This window comes from Eublepharis macularius, chromosome 12, assembly GCF_028583425.1.
Source record: "Eublepharis macularius isolate TG4126 chromosome 12, MPM_Emac_v1.0, whole genome shotgun sequence".
NCBI classification, from domain to species: domain Eukaryota; kingdom Metazoa; phylum Chordata; class Lepidosauria; order Squamata; family Eublepharidae; genus Eublepharis; species Eublepharis macularius.
Window position 1 is genome coordinate 47,280,065 of NC_072801.1, and position 24,519 is coordinate 47,304,583.

Here is a 24,519-nt window from a genome sequence, read left to right on the forward strand (position 1 = left end):
TGATTTTGCTGTTTTCATTATCATGTAACTGGGGCCAGCCAGTGTTAGATTTAGCAGAAGGCTTGGGGCTTACAAAGAATTGCAGGAAGGGAGAACAATTTGGAAATCCCATCCATCAAAATCCCCGCACATCTTATGGGCTGATTTCTCCTTCCTGCTTTTTCCCCTTTCACTGTCACTCAAAATTTCAACTTGTATTTATGTCAGTTTCTATTGAAAGCAATGGGTGAGAGTCTACTAAGGGGAGCCAATCTCTGCTCTGTCCTCCCATCTTACTAGCTGTGTTTAAGGCTCTGCCCTCTCCAGTCCAGTTCCAATACCAGTAGCAAACTGAGCTGAAAGAAAAACTTTAAAGCAGTGGGGTGGAGTTGCCAGTAAAGATAGGATGTAGCTTCTCTTGTGTTTTGTTTTTTTTGCACAGAGGGGATTCCCTGCACCCACTTTATATTAGAATAAATAGACATAAATCACACACCTGCATCTAGTTTGGCCCTCAGACACCACAGCAAGTAGAACTATGTGGATCTGGGTGGATTTGGGGGTGGAATTCATCACTTTTTGCCTGATCAGCAGCAGAGCCCAGAGTAAAAGCTGTCTATCCACCTACAATTTTCCAGAAAACACTACAAACATCCCAGCCTCATCTTTGTTTTTCTTGCAATGTGCATGTAAACAAATAGATTTAAAAAAATAAAGAAAAAGTGACCATTTCCACTTCTGAATAACTCATAATTCTAGCTGCATTTTGGGAAATCTTTGGAACAGGATTTTTGTGCATCTGTGGAGAAGGAGAGATTGGAGAGAATAAGCTTGTATGTCAAAGTGGGCGAGAAGTCAGAATTAAGGACGGCCGGGTTTTGTGTTTGTGTGCACGTGTGTATTGGAGTTCCATGAGAGGCAGGTGCACATAACAGAGATGGGGGGCGGGGGTGGGGGAGACCCAAGTGGTGTCAGACCGGATGCCTGGGATCATTATGAGTCAGCATGATCTCGAGTGCATGGCAGAAAACATGCAAGGCAGCTGGGGGTGGGGTGGGGAAAAGACACAGGCATTGCTTATTCTACTGAACAAGGAGGAAAGACCCCCCCCCATCCTGTCTGGTTGTGAAGGCTTCCTTCTATAGCTCCGCCTCCAGATTAGAGAGATATAAACCACACTTCAGAGCCTGGCTTGACACAGAGACTCGGCTACTGCTGGACAGAGACATTTACTGAAGAGAACTGAATTTGAACTGAACCTCTGGGGGAATATCAGGTGGGTCCATCTCTCCAGGATTCCTGGGTTTTCTGGGAAATACAGAAGGTGATATTGACTTCTTGGTGGGCTGATGGGCTTTCTCTCAAAGGCTTTTGAGTATCACTCAGGTTTTCTAGGCTAAAAACCGCGATTACCTGACTTAAGTCCTTGGATGAAGTAATTATAAATATATATCAATAACTATGGCAAGAGAGAAGGGATAAACACATACACATGAAACTGGCTTATAGTAATTTAGATTTTTGATCCATTAAGGCCAGTCTTGTCCACTCTGACTGGAAGCAGGTTGCTGGGCTCTCCCACAAAACTCTTTCTCATCACCTACTACACAATTGTTTTTTTTTTAAGGAGAGTGGTCAAGGATTGAACTCAGGGCTTTTTGCATGTAAAGCAGACACTCTACCAATGAGCCATGAAATACAATAAGCACATAGTCTAGATTTGGTCATCAAATGCCCACTACTGAATGAGAGGCAAAGGTTCAAGCTTCCTAAATGCTATGTGGCACAGAGGCTGCTAGGCTTTTATTAATCTATTAGAGATACCACCACACCAACTCTTTCAAAGCCTTCTTATGCCCTGAAGTGTTGTGTTTATTAAGCAATGAGAAGGAAAGGCAATCTGCCCATGTTCAGAGACAGTCTTTATCATTCAGATGCTCTGTGAGCCTTGATATCGAAAGCTGTAATGCAATCAATCTCAGATTAATCTGTACCTCTTCTTCTCCCTCAGGATCATGGATTCCAGAAGTGTCCTTATGTTGCTCTGTTTGCTGACAACATCCTCATGTCAGCCTTGGAGGGCATGGTGGATGCCAGACAGGTAAGAGTAGTGGGCAGAAGGAGATTCGGGAGGAGATATGATAAAGGAGGAGGAGGAGGAGGAGGAGGAGAGAAAGGGATCAAAAGGAAAAAGGAAAGTGAGAGATTCTTCCCCAATTCCCTAATTATATGGCTTTCTCACAGTTCTAACTGAGGCTCCCCCTTCCCTGCTTCCTCTTTTCCAGGAGGCAGCCTCCTCCTGTTGTCTCCTTGGAACACCTCCAAAAGATCCATGGAGGAGAAGATGTCAGAGCGCCTCAGAAGCCTGGATTGGAGGCAGGGGAAAGACCCCCTTGGTGGGCATCATCAGAGGGAGCAAGGAACCAGCTCAGCCTGTTTAGGAGGTAAGTGGCATTGTGAGGTGGTACGTGCGAGAGAGTGGGTATGTGATAAATGGGTGTCTTTCTCTCAGAGAAGTCCAACAGTGCTAAAGACCAAACAAGACAAGATCCATAATCAGACTAAGCTGGGAGACAAACAGCTGTGGGAAGGAGAGGATGTAGTTTAGAGCTGGAGTGGGGTGATTTGCTCCTGCATGGTTTTCCAGGCTGGAAATCTGTATCTCCCTGCTGTTTTAAGCTGGGGTGGCAGAGGGGACAGGCACAATATGTATCTGTCTTTTCCACCTGCCACTGCTTAAAGCAGCTAGGGGACCTTTACGTTTGGGTTAGTGGCAAGGGGTGGTAAAAATAACCTCTGCTTCCTCAGCATTGTGGCACTGATCCATATTCACTATGAGTTAAGTTACTTGTCTGGGGATCTGCTTAGCTATACCCAGCATCACTGTGTAGTCTGGCCCTTTCAATCATTAGACCTCACTCCTCTTCCAGAGAACATTTCCTACCTTTTCTTTAATCTGCTAGATTCTCTACAGCTCTAGAAACATTCTAGTTTGGGAGAACTTCTCAGGGAATCCAGGAGTGCAGACTAATTCCTAATTTCGTGGCTTTATGCCCATAAGATTTCTGTGGCACAGATCTAGGATATAAAATGGATTGAAGTCAAGATTTTGCTTGATTGATACTTCTTAAAACCATTTTTGGAATGTAAATCTCCCTTTACTTTAGAGCAAAATGGTGAGAAATACCGGACTAGCCAGTTGGATATTAAAGTCACACAACACTTACTTATGCCCCCCCCAATTATAAATACTTCCAGATCCTAAGACTCAGTATGACTTTAGGCAGATGGTGAGAGGGAGGGCAGAAAGAGATGAGTCAGTGCATGGCTTTTGTGACCTTTTTTATGTGCCCAGGGTAATGCCAATCACCACTTTGGGGACAGGAAGGAATTTTCCTCCAGGTCCGATTCCCTGGAGGCTTTTTGCCTTCTTCTGGGCATTGAGCAGGGGTCACTGGGGGAGATGGGGAGACTAGATGACCCTTGGTGTCTGTTCCAGCTCTATGATTCCTGCCATTCTTACCCACAGGCTGTTGTGCTTTTAATCACTCCCTGACAGGGAGAAAGTTTGCTGGCAAAAGTTTTTCTGGGATGAAGTGATTTGTTAGGAGTCTTCCTAACAAAATTGTTAGTGAACTCTTCTTAAGTTATCTACCCTCTGCCTTTGGCCTTTGGCCGGACTTAAATGGTAAATGAAACAATCTTTGGGTTAGATCCTACCAGCTTTTCCACGGGTGCAGGAGGGAGAAGGGGCCCCTTTTGACCCAACCAAAAAAGGTAATGCTGGAGTTTCTGAGACCCGTGTGGACAACGAGGCTTCAATGAGCAGTGGAAATGGATGAGCTCATTCTTTCTCCCTTCTGTGTCAGCCGAAAAGCTGGTCGGATCCAAGCCTATTATTTGTTTATGGCTGATGTCCTTGTTTAAACTGTAGTCCTATGAGCAAGTGCAATTGAATGCATCTTGGTAATAGTAGTTACTATCTATTCCACCTCCCTGGATTTGAATAATGGCAGCAGCCCTAAGTTTAGGGGATGATCAAAAAATCAGTTAGGTTCCCGATGTTCTTGTTTATTTAAAGTCACCCCAGAACTAAACCTGTTGAGTCATGCAGACTCACCTGTTATCTAAACATTAAGACTGTTACTCCATTTTCTCTCAAATTCATCTCTGAGAATATTTCTCAGACAACCCCCCCCCCCCCCGCAAGACTCCAGAGTTTCTCAAAGTCTGTTTCCCCCCCACAGCTCTGTACCTGGACACCGTTTTCCCCGTCATCTACTGGCTTCACCTCCTGTGCGTGGATGCCACCTTGGTACTTGCCAGATCCAGAACCTTGCCAATCTGCTCTATCGTTACGGGGGCAACAACCAGAAAGATGAATCCAGCAAGAACAACAAGGGCGCTACTGGTCCCATGGGCTACGGCCGCAGGAAACGTCGGGCAGTCAGCGTGCCCACTTAAGAGCCCCTGTGCAGATGAAGGAAATACTGGCATTAACAAAACTGGGTCCCCAGCATCCGCAAGGGCCTGCAGAACTGGTTGGATGGCCAACAGCATTTGGCGGTTCTGCTCCAAATAGCAATGGGCATCTACAGAAGCTTTCTTGGCAAAGTGGGAAGCTGGGAGCTTGACCTGAGAGTGGGGGTGGCTCCAATTTGGGCCACTGATGTTCACCCCAAACTCCAAAAGCAAGCAGACTCCAGAGTGCATGCCTGGTAGGAATCATCCTTGGCTCTGCACTGCTCCTGTGCACCTTCCCATCTGTTCCTGTGCAATGGAGTTGTGTTTGTTGTGGTCAAGCCTGTCCTCCACTGGGGCAGTGGTCAAGACATAACAATCGAGAAAGAGAGGAAGAGAGAAGGTGGCAGAATTCCTGGAAAAGACAGTGGAACATCTCAGCATTGTGGACAACTCCTCTACAAAATGGAAGTTGATATTACCCACTAAAGACATTGTAGGCAGAGTGGATGAGTGGAGGGGCAGAAACAAGAGAGCCTAAAGCCATTCTCTGACTGTGGGGCTGTTTACTTCATTTGTGCACATGGATTTGTTTGAGAGATAATTGTTAGTAAAGAGATCTGCAATCTTTAATGGTGTATGTGTGTTGCTCTCTCATGAGTGTGTCTGTTCTTTGTGCAAGAGAAGGGAACGGATTGTTTCTCTTCCCTGCTCCTACCCATTTTATTTCAAAACAACACCTTCCCCAGGCAATCTAGATTTCTTGATGCCAGCCCTGCCTCGTGTCTAAACAGGCGCCAGTGTGGCATAGTTGCTCTCATGGTGAATGTGGAGCTAAAGGGTATGTGTAAATAGTAGGCTTTTAGGTAAAATTGTGCCACTTTTTTGATTGAGCATGTTGCTGCAACTGGAAGAGATTCTTTCTCAAGTCTTGGGTGTTTCAAACAAACTCAGAATGGAAATCTAGAACAGGAGCCATATAGTCTACTTCAGCCAAACAACGAAGAGTCTTGTGACATCTGAAAGACTAACACCTTTATTGTGGTATCAGAATTCACAAGTCTACTTTGTCAGAAACATGAGGGTTATATGCAGTTGGCAGAGATATGTATACACAAAACGACAAACATCAGAAGAGCAGGGAGAGGATAGGAAGTTATTATGAACAGAGAGGCCCAAAGTTTGTTACATTGCAGAGAGTTGATGAAGAAAATATGATCCGGTAAAAAATATAAATGATACAGAGTAGGTGTGGACCATTTCTACCTGTTGATGAAATAGCAAAGTGGGATGAATCTGAATAGTGTACCTAAACCTGCCCTGCATTGTTTGTTTCCAGCAACATATGTTAATAAAGCTTGCCTTTAGAAACTGGGCCTTGTGGCCTTCCATCATAATAGTTTCCCCCTCCCATCTTCTGTTTTTTGTAGCTCTGCTTATCAATCTGTCTGCTAATATACATCTGATGAAGTGGGCTCTGGCTCATGAAAACACCACAATAAATTTGCTAGCCAGGAGACTGTATTATTTTGACAAAATGGAATGAAATCTTGCACATCTGAGCTTAGCTGTTTGATACTTTAATTGTCTAAATGATATTTATACAGAATACACAGATAAGGCTCAACAAACATAACTTACCTAGATTGGTCTAATAACCAGGAGCACATGATTACAGTTGCCAACTGGCCTGGAGAAAAAGGTCCTGTCTCTTTAATAGAGACTTTGCGGGATGTTCCTTATTAGGTGATGTTATTTACCTGCATGCCATTAAAAGCTTCAACTGCCCATTTGTACACATTAAGAACATCGTGACGACTGTTTAGTAGAGATTAAAGGGACAGAATATTTTTCTCCAGGCAACCGTATGCATCATGTGTGTGTCACTTTGTTGATCAGCACAGTTCCCTCCAAGCAGCCTGAGCTTCTGTATTTTCACACTCATCACAATAACACCAGTCCCCCACCACCAGCAAGCACCACTAGGAGTGGGCAGTGGGAGGAGACGGGTCATTGCAAAGCTTGGCAGGAACTCCAGATGTTATCAGCTTTCACCTACTACTTTTTAAACATTTCATTACTGTAAACAGGACACTGGGCAGTGTGTGGGCAGAAAATGCAAGCCTTACACTGACTCCCATGTTGTAAGTATTAGACTGGGAAAAGGAATGAAAAAGGAAAGGAAATCGGTTGAATGGACACTTTCAATGCTAAAATCCCAAATATGGGAAAAGGGGAGAAAGAGGATAATGGAATTCTTCATGGCTTATCGTTAGTATTAGAGAGCTGTGGGAGGCTGCAAACCATCCAGGGCAGTCTCCTGCCTCGTGGCAGGGTATTATATTCCCAAATCAGCCACCCTCTTAAGGAATTTTGCAAAAACAGAAAGAGGTTGAAGGAAGTTCAAGCAAATCCAGAAACAAAAGCCACTTAATACCTTTTATTAGGACCAATCAAAAAGTCACAAAACAGTGTGTGAAGTTTCAGCTTCTCCAAAGCTCTTCATCCGACTGGATGATAAAAGCAAAATAAAAAAGTGAGGGGGGGGGGAAACATTTGTCAGTCCATGGTCCTTGCCTTCATCTCACAGGATGGCTGTAGGATGCTTAGCTGACTTCAATGGGCACAGGTTGTGGCTAGCTGGTATTGTGTCCCTGGAATGTTGTAGCTAGCTGGCTTTAGACTGCGCCCCTGGAATGCTGGCAAGAAGAAACAAGGATAGAATCTGCAACTTCTCTGGCCATTTCCCCCACTGCTTTCCCTCCTGTAATATTCAGCTAATTAATCTATGCATGAAATAAGTCATTGATGTCAGACATACTGCAGGTAGCAGTGTTGTTCCAAAGCAACTCCCCCCCCCCCGCCTGCCCCAAATGTAATGCCTTTAATTGGGATCTGCTACAATAACACAATACGTTCTTTACCTACTCCACCATCTATTGTATATCAACTGCAATGGAATTTATTTCTCAGTAAGCCTGCAAAGTGCTGCCACATGGACACCAACCTTCCTGTCATTTAAGCCCATTGCTCCATGTCCTGTCCTCGGCAGAGACAGTGAACCATTGCTCCTTCTTTGCTTTCCAACCCAGTAAACCGATGGGTGAGATCCAACCAACTTTTCTGCTAGTAAAAGAGGAGGGGGTCCCCTGAGACCACCCAGAAAGACTCTACTGAGGATCATGGGACCTGCATGGATGGAAGCCATGTGGCAGCACGAGGAATTCTGGGCAAGGCTGAGCAAAACAGCGGGCTGGATCCCACCCATTGCCCCCTTTTCTTTCCAATACACTTTGAAATTATTGGAAATAATCAACATACCCCAAAACGTGTAGTCCAAGCAGCCATTGCCTTCAACTTCCATAGTCTACTCTCCAAGTGTGATAGGGAGAAGCAATCTACAATTTGGGGAGGGGAAGCATGACTGTAGGGAAACCTGAGGACTGTATCCCTTGTGAAATCTAGTGGTCATCTCACAAGGGAAGGCACAAGGATTTTAACCAGCTGGGGTCATCTGCCCACGCCCTGGTCAGTGCATTTCCTGGCATAGCCTTTCTCCAATCTCACTCCTACCTAGGCAAGCCAATACATTATTTGACTAAAATTCAGGGATTAGAATGAGTCAGAGAAGACTAGGATGTCACATCCTAGTAAAATGATGCAACAAGTTAGAGCACTACACCTGTAAACCTGGATTCCTGGGAGGATGAATGTGGTCTAATAAACCAGGAGGTTGAAGAATTATGGCTAGTAGGGACAGCTTCTTAGGGTAATGACTAAAGATAAGTGTAATGCGGAGCCTCATGCCAGAACTCCTGGATTCGTAGTTTAGGTGGCTAGCTGTGTTGATTTGAGCCCAGTGGGACCAAGAAAATTGTTCAGGGTATAAGCTTTTGATACACAGCCCTCCCTGATATCTGAAGACGGGAGCTCTGACTACTGAAGGCTCATACTATGAACATCTGGTTAGTCTCTAAGGTACCATTGGACTCAAATCCTGGATTCTTAGGGAGTGAAATCCAGAGCACCAGAATACACCCCAAATTTATGCAGGTTACTCATATATGTATATAATCCCATTAAATGGATTATGTCTCTCTGGGAACCAAGATCAAGATAATCCAAACTATGGTATTCCCCATTACTATTTATGGATGTGAAAGTTGGACAGTGAAGAAAGATGACAGGAAGAACATTGATTAATTTGAAATGTGATGCTGGAGGAGAGTTTTGTAGATACCATGGATGGCCAAAAAAACAAATAAGTGAGGACTAGATCAAATCAAGCCTGAATTCTCTCTAGAAGCTAAACTGAAAAAACTAAGGCTATTGAATTTTGGTCACATCATGGGAAGAGAAGATTATCAGGAAAAGTCAATAATGCTAGGAAAAGTGGAAGGCAGTAGAAAAAGAGGAAGACCTGATGGCTTGACTCAATAAAAGAAGCCATGTCCTCCAGTTTGCAGGATCTGAGCAAGATTGTTAATGATAGGATGTTTTGGAGGTCTTTCATTCAGAGGCAATTTGACAATATATAACAGATACAAATGCATTATATTCACAATGTATAGGACTTCCAGAGGGAAAGAGGCATAGTATAGCCTGATCTTGTGAGATCAGGGTCAGAATGTGGATGGGTGACCACTAAGGAAGACTATAGAGGAAGGCACTGGCAAGCCGCCTCTGCTTCTTACTTGACTTGAAAGCTCCTTGCTGGGGTCACCGTAAGTTGATTGCACCTTGACACATAGGATTTCCAGAGACATAGATGTATGATTCTATTGCTGAACAAACGCAACCTGGGCTTTTAAAAATATTGAACTAGGTAGTGGTGTGTGATTGTAAATCATACACATTGCTCCTGCAGCTCTTACACACTTGCGCATTTTCCTTGTGCGCGTGTGTGCATATTTGTGTATATCTGCTTTGTTGCTTACAGGTACATTCTTTGATGTTTAAAGTGCCATTCTAAGTAGAGTCCATTGATGTAGATGAATTAAAAGGGCCTGGCTGTTTAGGTGGCACTGTGAATTTTTGAACTGCACAAATGTTCTTTTGGATCTGTAGAGTTTCCCCCAAACATTTTGTGTCTAATTGAACACATGGATGGATGGACTGATAGACAGACAGATAATCTGCCATAATAAATGTGTTAGACCTTTAAAGGTGCTACATGCATTTTAAAAAATATATAATGTTGCCTTCAAAATTCAGCAGTGAAACTTTGGACTGCCAATCAGCACTTTGCAGGTTTAAATCCCACTACTGCCCTGAGATCAGTAGGTGGCTTTGGGTAAGCCACTCCTCTCAGCCCCAGCTCCCCTGCTGTATTGTGGGGATGATAATAATACTGTTCTCTGCTCTTAGTGGAGCACTAATTTGTCTAGAAAAGTGGTATATAAGCACAGTTGTACTATTACTATCTATTGCCCAGTTTTTTGGGGGGGGGGGCGCAAATAGTTTTTGACTTGCTTTTCCTTTAATCCCAACAAACTCTTGATCTAAGTCAACGGGGCTGTGTGTGTCTTCCAGATCAGAAAGTGGGACTTTCTCATAGCCTTGATGTCCCCTTGCGCACCTGTTTTTGGAAATCTGCCACTAATTGCACCTCGGCCTGGAGAAGGGAGGGAGGGAGTCCGGCACGGTGGGGGGTGTCTCTGGCTTCCTAGGCGATGGCGCCTACCGAACTAGATGAAAGGGAGCTGGAAGTTTGAGCGCCTAGCCGGTGGGGAGGCCGGGCCAGGGTTCGGGGGCGCATTTCCAGGCGCTCCGGAAGCTGCGACCATCAGCAGCGGTAAGGAAGCATAAAGCGGCGCGGGGGCTTTTGGGAAAATCATTGTAGGATCTGAGCCGGCATGGCCGTCTGGAGGATGCGAGATGCTCGAGGCCAGCGAGCCGGAGGGAAGGAGAGGAAAGAAAGAGAGCCTGATCACTAGGGGGTAGAGGAGCAGCTGGTCCAGCACAGCGAGCCAGGCAAGGGCGAGGGGAACCAGGAGGAAAGAAAACCGAGGGAAGGAAGATGGAGAAGAGGAGGAGGAGGACCAAAAGGGAGGAAGGGTGCTACTGACTCCCCCCCCCCCAACCTCAAAAGGCGGGCTGGCAGTGAGGGAGGGGTTGGGGAGATTGGGGGGAGCGCTCAGCCCGAGCAAGGGGTCAGGATGCTCTTGACTGGGGGATGCCCCTAAAGCAGCTACAAGGTGAGTACTTCTTTGCATGAAGAAGGGAGCCAGGGCGTCTGGCTATCTGGGTGGGCCTAGAACAGATTGGTACCACTTGGAACCCGGGGCTGGTGTGGGCCCTAGTGGGTTAGAATGAGCTGGAGGGTACCACAGAAAAAGGGAGGTGGCTGAAATCAGGGCTGGCGGGGTGGGGGGCTGTAGGGGAAGTGAATTACTGGTTGGGGGAATACATGTCCAGCTGAGGCAGGAAAGGATTTCCTCTGCCCAAGACCCTGGAGAGCTCCTTCCTGTTGGAAAAGATGTCTCTCACTTTTCTATTCCTTCCTTCCTCAAAGTACCTCAGGGCATACACGGTTCTCCCTTCCCCCATTTTCTCCTCACAACAACCCTGTGAGATAGGTTAGACTGAGAATGGACTGTACAAATCTTGCACTGTGTAATCCACCTTGAGTCTCAGTGAGAAAGGCAGACTATAAATGACATCAATAAAAATAATCATAATAAAATAAAATTATCCAGTGAGCTTCCATAACAGTGTGAAGTTTTGAACCCAGTTTCTGTTCTATTTACACTAACCACATGAGTGAAAAATGTTTGGAGTCCATGGATTAGTAGCGATGGGTGCCAGGAATTTTGGGTCTTAAGGAGGGAAACGCCCTGTCCTGGATGGCCCGGGCTTGCTTGTTCTTGTCACAACTCAGAAACTAAGTAGGATAGCCCTGGTTAGTACTTGGATAGGAAACCACCAAGGAAGTCCAAGGTTGTTACACAGAGACAGGCAATGGCGAGCCACTGAATGACTTGAAAAACTCTTGCTGTGGTTGCCATAAGCTGGCTACAACTTGACAGCACCTTCCACCAAAGAGGGGAACAGCATTTAGAAGGAGCAGAAGGGTCCTGGTGTGACTAGGATGGGTATGACTCTATCTATCTGACTTTTTTTTTTTGAGGGAGAGTATATATTTTATTTTCCCAGAGCTGACTGCCTGACACCCCTCAAGAGCATTCCCAATGAACCTCATCCTTGCTTTGCTTGTGGAACAGGTAAGGCAGGGCTGGAGAATCCTGTTTGGGTGGGTGGGGGCAGCTGTTTGGGAGGGGGAAGAGGAATTGATTTCTGTACAGCTTGCTTACCACTGGTCCTTAAGGGCACCACTGCACTAGATACTATTTATAAACTGATCTCTAGTGCTTCTGCTGAGGCAGGAGTGATCAATGCTTCACAGACATGAGGGAGATTTATTTAGGGATGGAATTGGGAGACTGGGTGGACAAGTGGCTTTGTTCAGCAGACATTGGTTTTCTGAGGTATTCCTTTTTTGTTTGTCTTAACACTATAATGATTACAATGTGGTAGGTGAATCTGTGCTATGGCTTGGATATCTTTCTCTTTTGGCTCTTAACTTTGGAAAACCACACCTCTTTACTGTACTATATGTTTGAGTTACAGGAATACATCCCATTGGAGACTGTGTGGTATAGTTACAGTGTTGGACTAGGATCTGGGAGACCCAAGTTCAAATCCCCAATCTGCCATGGAAGCTTGCTTGGCCAGTCACACACTCTCAGCCTGACATACCTCACAGGGTTGTTATGAGGATACAATGAAGGAATGATATAAGCTGCTTTGGGTCTCCTTTGAGGGAGAAAATCGGCATATAAATGAAGTAAAAAAACATTTCTGCATTTAAAAAAATCAGGCTTGAAGAAGTCCAAAAAAATTGCAAGTCCATTCGTCCATACATCCATAGGGTACAATGCAATCTTAAGAATTATTGTATAGACTTGAATAGGATTCTGAATAGCCCTATTTAAATTGCTCTGTTTGTCATTTTTGTCATAATGATAGCCTTAAAGGACAGGGCTCTGTTCTAATGTACACATGTTTCCTTGTGTGGTTGTTTAGAGGCAATTTAACAATCACATATGGCAACTCTCTTAACCTTTAAAAATAAGAAGTACCAAGTGGAGGGAAAGCTCATTTAATCCTTTCACAGAGAACTATTTTTTTAAAAAATTAAGCTATTTTTTTAAAATCTCCTTCCTTAGACTGCTAGGGACAACAAAGGGAGAACTATTTGATTTATTTACTTGCATTTATACTCCATCTTTACTCCTCCAACAGGGACTTAAAGCAGCTTACATCTGTCTCCTCTCTTCCCTTTTATCCTCACAACAACTCTGTGAGGTAGGTTAGGTTGAATGTACATAAGACTGGCTAAAGGTCACCCAGCAAACTTCCATGGTAGAGTGGGGATTCAAACTTGGGTCTCCCAGATCCTAGTCTGACACTATAACCATTATACCACACTGGTTCATTAAAAAAAAATCTCAAAACTATTACAGACATCTGCCATGCAGCATCAGCTTTAGTCTTTACTTGTTTCAGACAAGTGGATATATATAAGTCTGTATCAAACAAGAAAGTTATCCACAACTCGGTAGTGTGAGAGCTTAACCGAATGTGACATTTCTTTATTGCTGCAACAAAGAACTTTTGAAATATCAATTTCAAAATGTTCATTTCCTGATATCTCAGGGCCTTTTCACATCTGGCTGACATACATGTGTACATTTTTGTTGCTTCCCATCTTCTTCCTAGAATCAGCATTTCAAAGTCTAAGTGGTAAATATTTGCTCACAGAGTCTTAGGTAAGACAGATGAACTTGTACCTTGCAAACAGGTACTGCTGGCACTTTTGCAAGTTCAGAACAGGCCAGCAATGTACAGCAGGCAGTGTTTTTAACAGGCTAAGCAGTGGTGTTGGGTGTTATAATGAATAGGTGTAGAATGTGTGGTGGTTAATTCTGAGCATGGATCTGGAGGCAGTGAGTATTCCAGACTGGTTATTCAGCATTAAAAACAAACAAACAATTAAAAGCAAACAAACAAAGGGTTGTAGCTGGATGATCTCAGTTCTAGGATAAAGCAGGCATGACTTTAAGATGGTGGGGAGGATGCTGGACTCCTTTCTGTCACTGTATACTAAACTGGGCAAAGCTCCTGCCTGCTGCACATCTGTCCTACCCGCTCTGGAGTTTCCTCCCACCCTCTTCCTTATCCTCCTTTCATGGGCAGGGTGTGTGTTGAGTGGGTATTTTACCAGCCACAGCCTCAGCCCTACAAGTAGAAACAAGTTCAACTTGTTTTGAGATGAGAAGGTATTTGAGGAAGAGGAGTTCTGAGAAGACAGTCCCTAGTGGAGGCTGCAGGGAGCAGGTGAGGCTTCCCTTGATGTAGAGGAAATCCAAACCCTTGCCCAGGTGGGTACAGGAGTGGAGCTGAAGGAGATCCTGAGGGGTGCCCAGGAGCTGATGATTGTGGTGAGGGTTGTATTCAGTGGGATCTTAGGGGTATCCTGACAATTTTTGCCAGAAGGAATTAAGAAGGATGTAAGGACCAGATAGAGTAAGGCTGCAATTCAAGATTTTGGGATCTGTAGAAGAGGTGTGAGTGGGAGTCTGTTCAGTAGCTTGGATGGGGAAGTGACTATGAGCCAAGATTTTGGAGTAATTTCTACAAAAAAGCAGTCTGTGGGTGGGATTAAGGACTCCTGTGTTTTGGGTTTAGCTGAGAGGGTGGGTTAGAGGAGATTTAACTTTCTGCCTAGACTTTTGGATTCTCTTGCAGGGGAACAGACAATCACAAGGGGCTGGTTTCCAGGATTTCTGGGTCCCACAGTTCAGAACCTTTGGGCACAGCCCATCTCTTCCCTTGTTTCCTCCTCTGATTTTGTAATTTTTTTCTTGGAAAATGCTTGTGTCTCTTCATTAGTTTGCTTCATGTTCCTGACTAAGAAAATGGGATTCATGAGTGAGAGGTGGACAGGAAGGTATCTCAAGGGAAGAAATCTCCATGATTTCAAAATTTAATTAATGGGGAGGTTTTTCAGTCTGTTGACTTTGGAGCTTTCTCCACATAGATGCTTTCTCAGTGACAATCTTAAAATGCTTTAGATACCAAGTACAAACATCCTCCCTCCCCTCAAGCTTTTGGTTAATTCCCCTTCTAGGATCTATTATGTTAAGGTTTTTTTTCTTGCTGTCATTTTCATTGTTATTTCTCTGCTTTTACTGCTTTTGGCTTTTGTGAAGTAACTGCTTTTTTTTGTTAAGTTATTTAAAATTGGAAACCTGGAGACTAACTGAAGAAAATACATTTTATAAGCATTTAAAATAAGTAAGTGAGGGTGGGCTGGCCTACTAGGGGAGGGAGAGAGCATCAACATGGGAGTCTTTTGCTCACATCTCAGTGACTTGTTAATATTAAGCATCACTCCTTTTCAAGAGAATTCGGTTTCTAGTCCTTTTCTTCATCCATGGCTGACCCCCTCCCTCTCTATAGACAGAGGAGAGACAGAAAGGACATAGCATGTTGACGGTCTAGGGATCTTGGTGCTGGTGAGAGGATCACTCCTCCTGGAACCAAAATAAAATCTTGTTCCTTTTCCTGATCACCAAGCACTCTTGAAAGACGCTGGCTTCCTCATTCTCAAGTGAGCAAGTGAGAGAATTACACCTGGGCTTTTTCTTTCCTTGAATGAAATGCTGAACATAAGTTACTGAGAAAGTTTCTGGCTGTTGTGGCTACACAAAAAATGTGAGGAAAAATGTTAACTCAAGTTGGACTGAAAGCAAAGACAGAGTTTCTGGTGACCGAGGAGCTGTAGCTTAGTTACCCCACTGCTGTCTGTAGCCCTTTTCTTCCTTTAGTGATCCTGTCCAGGCACAAAATATTCTTCAATTTTTCAGGGATTGGGCATAGGACAGGCCAATTTCATTGAAACAAACAAAGGAGAGCAGTATTTGGGGGACTGCAGATTTGCAGACTTTATTCTGAGCATTGAATCTGGGCTGTTTGGTGCCGGATGCAATATTTAAACTGATAGTTGTTCCCTGCTTGCATCACTCTTTTTAGGACTGCAATTGTGCAGCAAGTTACAGGTTTTGCAGGCTTTGTGGCAAGAATCGTAAGATTCAGTGGACTAGAAGATGAGATTGGGGGGAATCTGGTGCTCCAGGGTTCTTGGGGTTCTTGGAAAGGAAAGTGGAAGTCTGGTTGGTTAAAGAGATCAGGAACTAGAAGATTGGAACCCAATGAGTTTGGGTTCATTTGGTAGGGGAAATGCCACTTTTGTGACTTGAGGTGCTGTAAGCCAGTCTTTTCTGAGCTCTCTGTGTACTGAGCTTTCCAAACCTTCTGTCTGGGTTACTCCTCGGCTTGCAAGCTTTCTCTCTTCTACCAGTGGAAGGTCTGGAGGCGGGAGAACAAGAGCTTGTGAAATCTAGCTACAGTAGCTTGACATTTCACCTATATACCTATGTTCCTCCCTTCCCTAATGATTATGGAAGGCCTGGGGGTGTCAGCAAAGACAGGATGTGTTATTCTCCTCAGTGCTTCTGGGATATGACAGCTTCCTATTATGTTTCATGTCACACGAGACTTTTGTAGAGTCTTCACCAGAGAAAGGCCATCAGTGGAGGGCTACTAGATATTCTCCAGAGCATGGTCCTGGGACCAGAATATTCTGATACCTTCATAAACTGGGCTGTGTGATAAACTTGATGTGCTTCTAACAAGTTCCCCTCAGGGGCTGTGTTCTAATAAGCTAACCACTACACCCTGGCAAATTCTACCCTCCTGGCACAACCCAGATCTAACCCAAACATCATTTGAAAGCAAATCACATGACTTTCCTAACTGCATTGGCCCAAGGTGATCTGGGTACCTAAGGTTCTCTCTGCATGACTCTGAGCTCCCTTCCCTGAAGTGGGCCCATATCTTTCTCCTTTGGGCAAGCAGCAAAATGTATTTGTTTGGCATTACATGATGGTATGGGGCTATTATGATTTTCCCAGGTTGGGTCCCATACCAAACCTGGTGGTCTGGGCTCTTTATCTGCCATTAGGAATGAGATTGACACCGGCACCTTCTGAGATTCCCCTCCTGGGGCATCTCTGTTCTAGTTCTGCCTTCTTCTATGGCATCTTGAACTCAGAGGAAAATTCTGCAACTCAAGGAAAAATTGTGCAATGAAAACATAAAATCTATATGAAGGGAGTAGCTCAGGTGAAGCCCTACCTGTCAGCCCCTGCCCCGGTCACTTAGGAAATCAGCCCCTGGTGTCTGGGTGGATCAGCACTAGCTGTCTATGGACAGCATTCCTTGTAAAAGATTCAGTTGTCTGCTGAAAGGCCAAACTCCAATGTCGCCAGCAGCTCTGTGGACAGATCACACACTTTTTAAAGCAGGTGTCTTATGGAATGGGTATTTTAAAATTTTTTCCCTCTTCTGCCAGTCTCAGTCAGTTCCCTGGAACTATCTGCCCATCAGGGGTAGGGGACAGCTCTAATACTATCCCATTTAGATAGTCCAAAGGGCCTAGAAAATTAAGGGGGTAAGGAAGGATGTATTTGGTTTAGAGGGATTTTGCTTGAAATCATAACAATGTGCCTTACATAGTTTTATGTCATTATTTATTTGTATAAGTAAACACCATAGTTCAGCCTATCTGTTAACAAGCAATTATCCCTGCTTCTAATGCCTTTCAAAAAATCCTGGTATCTGGTCTCTTTAAAGTATATGGGAATTAATTACCTGAATAACCTGCCATATGCCTTTGACTATTGTTGCCTTAAGGAATAACCTACTGGAAGCTTTTAGAACAGATCCAACTTCTATATCTCATGGAGGAGAGGTCCATCAAGGGCTACTAGCCATGGTGACTAAAGGGAACATTAATATCCAGAGACAGTAAATCTATGAAGGCCACTGCTGGGAGGCAACATGGGGGAAGGGCCGTGGCCTCTGTGCCCCATTTGTTGCCCTCCAGAGCAATTGGTTAGTCACTGCATGAAATAGGATGCAGGGGTAGATGTTATGTTCTGTTGCTTTGTTATGTTCTGTTGCTTCGTTATGTTCTGTTGCTTCGTTATGTTCTGTTGCTTTGTTATTATCTGAGTGCACATTCTCCATTCTTCTAAGGTAGCAGCAGCTCTACTATGGAATTTGAATTAGAACAACAGGGGATCATATGGAGTGAAATAAAGACTAGAGAAGTGGTCTGGAGAAGAAAAGAACTGGGCTGTCCCTTTCAGGGTTAGAGAAGGAAGAACTTGCACCAGAGACTTTAAGAAACCTTGCTCAATTTCCTTTGGCTTTTGATCGTTTTATAATTATTTTAAGTGAGGAATAGACATGTGCCATTAAAAAATCATCACTGCTGTAGAATTTAGGACATCAAACTCCCGCCTTGATTTCAGATTCAGTGGGCTACTGCCCACATAAAGATCTCCTTGCAGGATGAAACATGTATGCCATGTGCTAAACTGGCACATGACTTAATATTGTGTGCCTTGGCTTACGTACTATCCTATATATTAATATCAGAGGGAAAAAATGGATTTTTGCACATAAAAGTATATTTGATTTCCTTCAATGAAACAAACCCTTTATAGGAAAACACCATGTGTGAAAGGGCCTACAGTTTCATCCGTACAGACAGCATGCTAACAGACCTGATTTCATAAATGCAAGAGTTTACTGAATGTTCAGAATTTTTGCAGACTTTTTAAGGATTTTGTGGACATGCATTGGATTTGTGGACATGCTAAGGATTACATGACATGCATTGGTCTTGAGAAGTTCTTACATAAATAGCTTACCTGAATCAGAGTTTTGGTTACTCATAATCTGCAAGGAGGGAAATCCCAGTTGGAGTAGCAAGATTGATATTGGAAGGAATCCTGTCTCTGAGCCAATATGGTGATTTGTGTCTCTAAACCCTGCAGCGATAACTCCCATCCCTCCCCCATTTAAGGTGGGTTGCTATGTTGGTCTGCAGTAGAAGAGCAAGATTTGAGTCCAGTAGCACCTTAAAGATCAACAAGATTTTTAGGATATAAGCTTTTGATAGTCAAGCTCCCTTCATCAGATACAAGTTCACAAGAGAGCTTGACTCTTGAAAGTCTGTAAATCTTGTTGGTCTTTAAGGAGCTACTGGACTTGAGTCTTCCCCCCCCCCCCTACATTATGCTTCCTGGCCAGCTAGCTGATCATAATGCTTTCCAAAAGAACTCTCAGAGTGTTGGAGAGGTGACTTGTTTATTTAGGTATTTATACTTTGTTTTTCTCCCCAACAGGATCCCAAAGTGACTTACGACATTGTTTTTCCCTCCCCTATTTTATCCTCACAATCCTACAAGGTAGGTTAGGATGAGAGAGCATGACTGGTCCAAGGTCATCCAGCGAGCTTCCATGGCATAGCGGGGATTTGAACCTGTCAAAAATCTAAAACAGAATCTCCTTCTGCCCTTGTCAGTGGATAAGAGTTAATCCAGGTCATAAGAAGGTCTTGCCAAAGTTATGAACAATATAAATCCTGAAGGCATTTTCTGTGGAGGGGACCAAGTGAGCAGCCATCCCAAGCAACAGGTATGCGGATCTCTCTCGTACCCTTATGCTTCATTCCCCTCCCAGAAAGCCCAGGAGTTCTGGCTTACAGTTTTCATTCACCTTAACCCCATAGTCATGCAGCTAATCTTAACTATTTTTAAATCTTCCGGTGGTGCAGTCTGAGCCCAAGGCAACAATATTTGCTTATGTCAGAGGAAAAAAACCATGAGTTTCTTCCTTTATATTCAAGCCCAGCTGCATCCGGTCCTTGGCAGGCAGAGCACGGCAGATGTTAACCAATTACCATCCCTCTTTTACGCTCTTGTAGTTTTTACAGCCCATGTTGAGATGCATCTGCTTCTGAGGTGGAGAGCATCAAAGCATACAAGAATGAGGACTAAGAAAGGATTGTGGTTAATTCTTTGCATAGCACTCGCTGCTCCTTACAATAACCCTATAAAGCAGATTCTTATTTATTTCTGCTTTTTACATTGATCTGCTTTTCTCCTTCACGGCAACCCAATGCAGTTTATTACATCGTTCTCCCTTCATTCACCCTATCCTCACAATAACAAACCTGTGGAGTAGGTTGGACTGAGAGTGTGGGACTGACCCTAGGTTACCCGATGAACTTTGTGGTAGTGCAAGGATTTGAACCCGGTTGTGCCAGGTCCTCGTTTACAATTATGATCACTGAAGATAGTTACGTGGGTAGCCATGTTGGTTTGCAGTAGAACAGCAAGATTTGAGTCCAGTGGCACCTTAGAAACCAATGAGCTTTTCAGAGTGTAAGCTTTTGAGAGTCAGAGCTTTCTTCTTCAGACCGATGTTTTCTTCTTCAGGTATCTAAAGAAGCTCTGGCTCTCGAAAGTTTACCCTCTGAAAATCTTGTTGGTCTCTAGGGTGCCACTGGACTCAGTCCTACTATAACCACTGTGACACACCGGCTCTCTTACTGTTCTTACTATTTCCATTTACAGATAGGGGCGGGGAGAGGCTGAAAGACAACAAACTTCCCTGGAAGTGAACAGAGATTTGAGGTCAAGTTTTCTAAAACTGGTGTCTGGTAAGCTATCTGCTCTACCAGGACAGACCCCCACCCCCAGGGCTTGCTTCTCTAGGGCTGTGGTTTTCAATTCATGTATCAAGACATTCAAGTGGATGGTGAGTGCAGCTACTGTAGCTGTTCAGAGAGAGCTGCAACCGAGATGCGGGGGGTGGGGGGGGGAGAAGACCTGATCCTGACTGTAGTTCGTATTTTATAAGATCTACCAATCTAATAGCATATTAGAAAGTTTAACTTTAAATAATTGTAGTATGAAGGGAATGCAATGCTTGTAGATGTAGTGTGTGTTTTTATATGTTGTTTCTTCCCTTTCCCCCGGTTCCCCTTTTCCCTTTTTTGTAGTGTTAGTAATTAAAAATAAAAAAATATAAAAAAAAGACATTCAAGTGGATTGCAGAGTATCATTTGCTGGGTCATGATCCCCTACGGAGTCACCATTTTTTTTGCTGTTTTTTTAGAAGGATCTGCTGCTAGTGTGCATACATAGAGCTAAAGTGCCCTACAGGAGGAGCAGTCAAACAGCAAGAAGTGATGCAGCCATGAAAAGGATTTTTCCATATTACTGCCCTTGTTCCTCTTTAGAGTACACCTCTGTTGCTTGGCTTGTGTTTTGTCCTTGACTCTTTTGATTTGCTGCCCATGGTCCTAGCCTTGACCCCACTGAGGTCATAGTTCTGGCGCCTCCTTTTCCTGTCACATGACTCTCACAACAATGATGCTGTGTGACATGTCATATGCTCCAATGGGTCCGATGCAGGACCCCAGGTCTGGAAAGGTAACTGTTCTAAGGGGGTATAGACATGTACCTGGAAGATACCCCATCCATTCCTCTCCCTTCACCAATTCCAAAAGGAAGGGGAAAGAGACCATAGTTCTTGCTTGCTACAATGTCTTCTTGGGCTTCATTCTACAGGCAGGAAATCCTGTTTGTCTTTGGGGGTCGGTGTCAGGATTTTCACACCCAAAACCAGATCCTGGCTGAGGAACAGTGGCTTTACAAGCCCTGCCTTTGTTAGAACATGAAACTCTAATTACTGAGGCAAGCATCTGTGAACTTGTTGATTAGGCACCTGGATGTGTGAGAATAACAACAAGGTTGCGTCAGACCTGGAAGGATCCAGGTCAGAGGGCATCAACTTTTACCCAGTTGGGATCTGGCCAGGACACATTTCACACCCTGTCTTGTAGGGGAATATACATTTTATCTCATGAAAACTTGGTCATTTGGCCTACCCTCATGTCTTGCTGGATTTAGAGGTCACTTTGTGCCTTGCAGCGGCTATGTGGTAGCAAGACCCTCCTGTGACTTCTTCAGGGTCTACAGCATTCGCTACTGGGGATTTCCCTTCTAAAGGTAGCACACCACCACTCAGCTTAAGTAGACCACCAGACAGATGTAAGGTTTTTGGCACAAGCGGGGATTTCCAGGGGGAACATGCCAGAACACAGTTCCGGCAGTTCCCCCAACAGTCAGGTGGCCCCACCCACCTGACTTTTGGACATTTTGGGTTGTTTAGGCCGTGATTGGAGCCAAAACAGCCCATATTGGGGCCAAAACAACCAGGATCAGGTTGGTGTCGTGTTGGGGAACCCTCCCCTGCCTGGCACCGACACAATCCCAGCCATTTCGGCCAGGATCGGGTTGGTGCCAGGCAGGGTAGTGTTTAGGGTTGCCAGCTCCAAGTTGGGAAATTCCTGGAGATCTGGGGGGTGAAACCTGGAGAAACCTGGAGAAAGTGTGGTTTGGAGAGGGAAAGGAACTTGGCGTGGTATAATTCCATACAGCCTACCCCCAAAAGTAGCCATTTTCTCCAGGTGAACTGATCTCTGTGGCCTGGAGACCAGTTGTAATTCTGGGAGCTCTCCAGCCACTACTTGGAGGCTGACAACCCTAGTAGCATTCCCTTACCTGGCACCAACCTGATTCAGGCCGTTTCGGCCCCGATCTGGGCCCAAAAGGGCCCAAAAGGGCAGCTTTCGGCCATTTTGGGACATTTTCTGCCTGGATATGGGCTGAAACGGCCAGGATCAGGTCAGTGCCTCCCCTGCCTGGCACTGACCTGGTCTGGGCTGTTTTGGCCCTGATCCTGGCCCAAACAGGCCTCAAATGGCCATTTGGGGCCCGTTTTGGCCAGGTCAGGGCCAAATCCACCAGGATTGGGTCAATGGCTGGTAGGGAACCCCTCCCCTGCCTGGCACCAACCTGATCTGGGCCATTTGGGGCCTGATCCAGGCCAAAACATGCCCAAAATGGCTATTTTGAGCCCTTTTGGTCCTGTTTCGGCCTGTATTGGGGCCAAAACGGCTCTGATCGGGCCACTGTCAGGTGAGGGAACACTCCTGCATCTGGCAGCAGCTGAATGCTGGCTATTTCTGCCCAGTCAAGGGGCGTGGCATATGCTACTGATTTATGCTAATGAGTTCCTGCAGCACTTTTTCTATGGAATGACCCCTGGGCACAAGTATGTGCTACTGTGGGAAGAATTCCCTTGAAATGTTTTTACAAAAGCAAAGTCAAGAGGAGAACCAGACCCAGAGTCCCCCAACAGAATTTACTCCAAGCAGGGAGGTCAGGCCAACCTCTTACCCATCCCAAAGTGTTTGGCTAAAAGGAAAAAACAACCCTTTGCTTCCTGACGCAGTGGCAATTTCAGCGGGTTAAAACTGGCCCTCTTTCATGCATGGACATGCATATCATGACCATTAATGCAGACAGCAGGGAGAACAGGACATGCTTCCCTTAGGTTCCTCAAGGAGGGAGATTCTGTGGTTGCTGTGCCAAGACAATTAAAGTGGGCTTCTGAGCTGGTTGGCTACTTCATATTGCACCCAGTGGCTGCTAGGAAGATTGAGCTGGTATTGGACTCAGTGAGGCTTTTGGTCCTTGGGGTGTTCACCATCCACACCAAGGCCCATTTCTTAGGGATGGCCCAAGATTTCATGGCTGCCATGATAGCCCTGGGGCTGTCCTGCAATATCACGGTCCCTATGAAGTCAGCCTGTCATACCATCTGGCTTTGCTTGGAGTTAAATGGTTTAGTGGGGAACATTTCTGTGACCACTCTTCATTTACCATGGACTAATCATGGCTTGGTGAGGTTTAGACTGATGCTATTTTGTCATCTTGACTAGGAATGGTGAGTCTGTTAAAATGCTCTGGCCCCGTAGGCTATTGGATGCAGATGGATTCTTGATATCCTTTGGAGCAGTTTCCTACTACATGAGTTGATGCTCATGTAAAGGCCTTGGCCAATCAGAAATGAGTAGTTAACGTGGTTGCTTCTATGCATCATCTTCAGAACCATGGAGCTCATTTAGCTTCATGGAAGAAGAAGGCAAATCCAGAATGTTCACTCATGCAGAGACGCAATCTGCATCCTCCTCAGAGACTCGGCTGTCCTTCTGTGCTTCTGCATTGGAATTGGTTCCTTGATTCATTGAGCCAGTCAAACATGAGGCAGCAAAGCCAATTAGCCTGTTATTTAGATGGAAGGTTGGACTTTTTGATTTGGAACTCTGGATTTGAATCCCCCTTTCAGCCATTGGTGACTGTGAGCCAATTATACTGTTGTTCAGTTGCCCCACCTTACAAAGTTGTTATGAGTATCAGTTGAGGTGTGATTAGCCATGTACACCACCCTGAACTCCTTGAGAGAAAGGCAAGATAAATAAGATACCAGAACAGTGAATCATATGTGTGTATGCCAAACTTATGTGCTTTCAATTAATAAATTGGCTTGCTGTACACTGTCAAGACACCTGGAGTAGAGGAATAAGCCACACAAAGTACTTCTAGCACTTTAAAAAAATCCCATATATCCCAACCGATATTGTCTTTCAAAGAAGCTTATGAAATACAAAACATCTTATATAATAACAACATAAACCACCCTATCTAATAGCAAAGTGGCTGGCCTTTGTGTGGATGATGAAAGCAGCAAAACCAATCCAATCACAGAAAAGAGTTCCCAACTAATCATACAACTCCCCAAGTATGCAGAAAGGCATGACTTTGAAAATTAGCCAAAAAGTGGGTGGGGGGGGAAGAGATATGGTCCCAAACTTGTGTTGGATCAGAATGTTCTCTTATTCTTCTACTTTAAACAGAATTCCAGTGGCACTTTAAAGACTAGCACATTTATTTCAGCATAAGCTTTCATGAGTCAGAGAGCTCACTTCCTCAGATGCATTGATCTTTCGCAGAGGATTCATGAGTCTAATGAAATGAGCTCTGACATATGAAAGTTTCAGGATGGAATAAATTTGTCAGTCTTCAAGGTGCCACTGGACTCCTTTGCTGCAACAGTCTAACACAGTTACCCCTCTGGAAGTCTCTCGTTTGCATGCTTTTTGTCTAATGACCCATTTGATTGTTCAAGGCCATCCAGTCAATTTCATGGGTGAGTGGAGATTTGAACCTGGTGTCTCCTGGATCTTAA

The 24,519-nt window shown here is 44.5% G+C and overlaps 2 protein-coding genes across 8 annotated transcripts in view; both read left to right on the top strand.

Moving 5' to 3' along the window:
- The first annotated feature begins 1,185 nt into the window (after nucleotides 1-1,185).
- On the top strand, nucleotides 1,186-5,122 carry LOC129340329 (pro-adrenomedullin-like). Its single transcript, XM_054995053.1, has 4 exons — nucleotides 1,186-1,255; nucleotides 1,991-2,080; nucleotides 2,265-2,423; nucleotides 4,227-5,122. The coding sequence occupies exons 2-4, from the start codon at nucleotides 1,995-1,997 to the stop codon at nucleotides 4,441-4,443; spliced, it is 462 nt and encodes a 153-aa protein (XP_054851028.1). The 5' UTR covers nucleotides 1,186-1,255; nucleotides 1,991-1,994; the 3' UTR covers nucleotides 4,444-5,122.
- An 8,640-nt stretch (nucleotides 5,123-13,762) lies between these two features.
- CPT1C (carnitine palmitoyltransferase 1C) overlaps nucleotides 13,763-24,519 on the top strand; it is a 38,344-nt gene continuing 27,587 nt past the window's right edge. For 5 of the 7 annotated variants that reach the window (XM_054994963.1, XM_054994968.1, XM_054994969.1 and 2 more), the window contains exon 1: nucleotides 13,835-13,943. The gene's annotated coding sequence lies outside the window, so the exon portion shown is untranslated. Of the gene's footprint in view, nucleotides 13,944-24,519 lie in introns of all 7 variants that reach the window. The other 2 variants (XM_054994965.1, XM_054994964.1) reach the window with 2 other exon arrangements.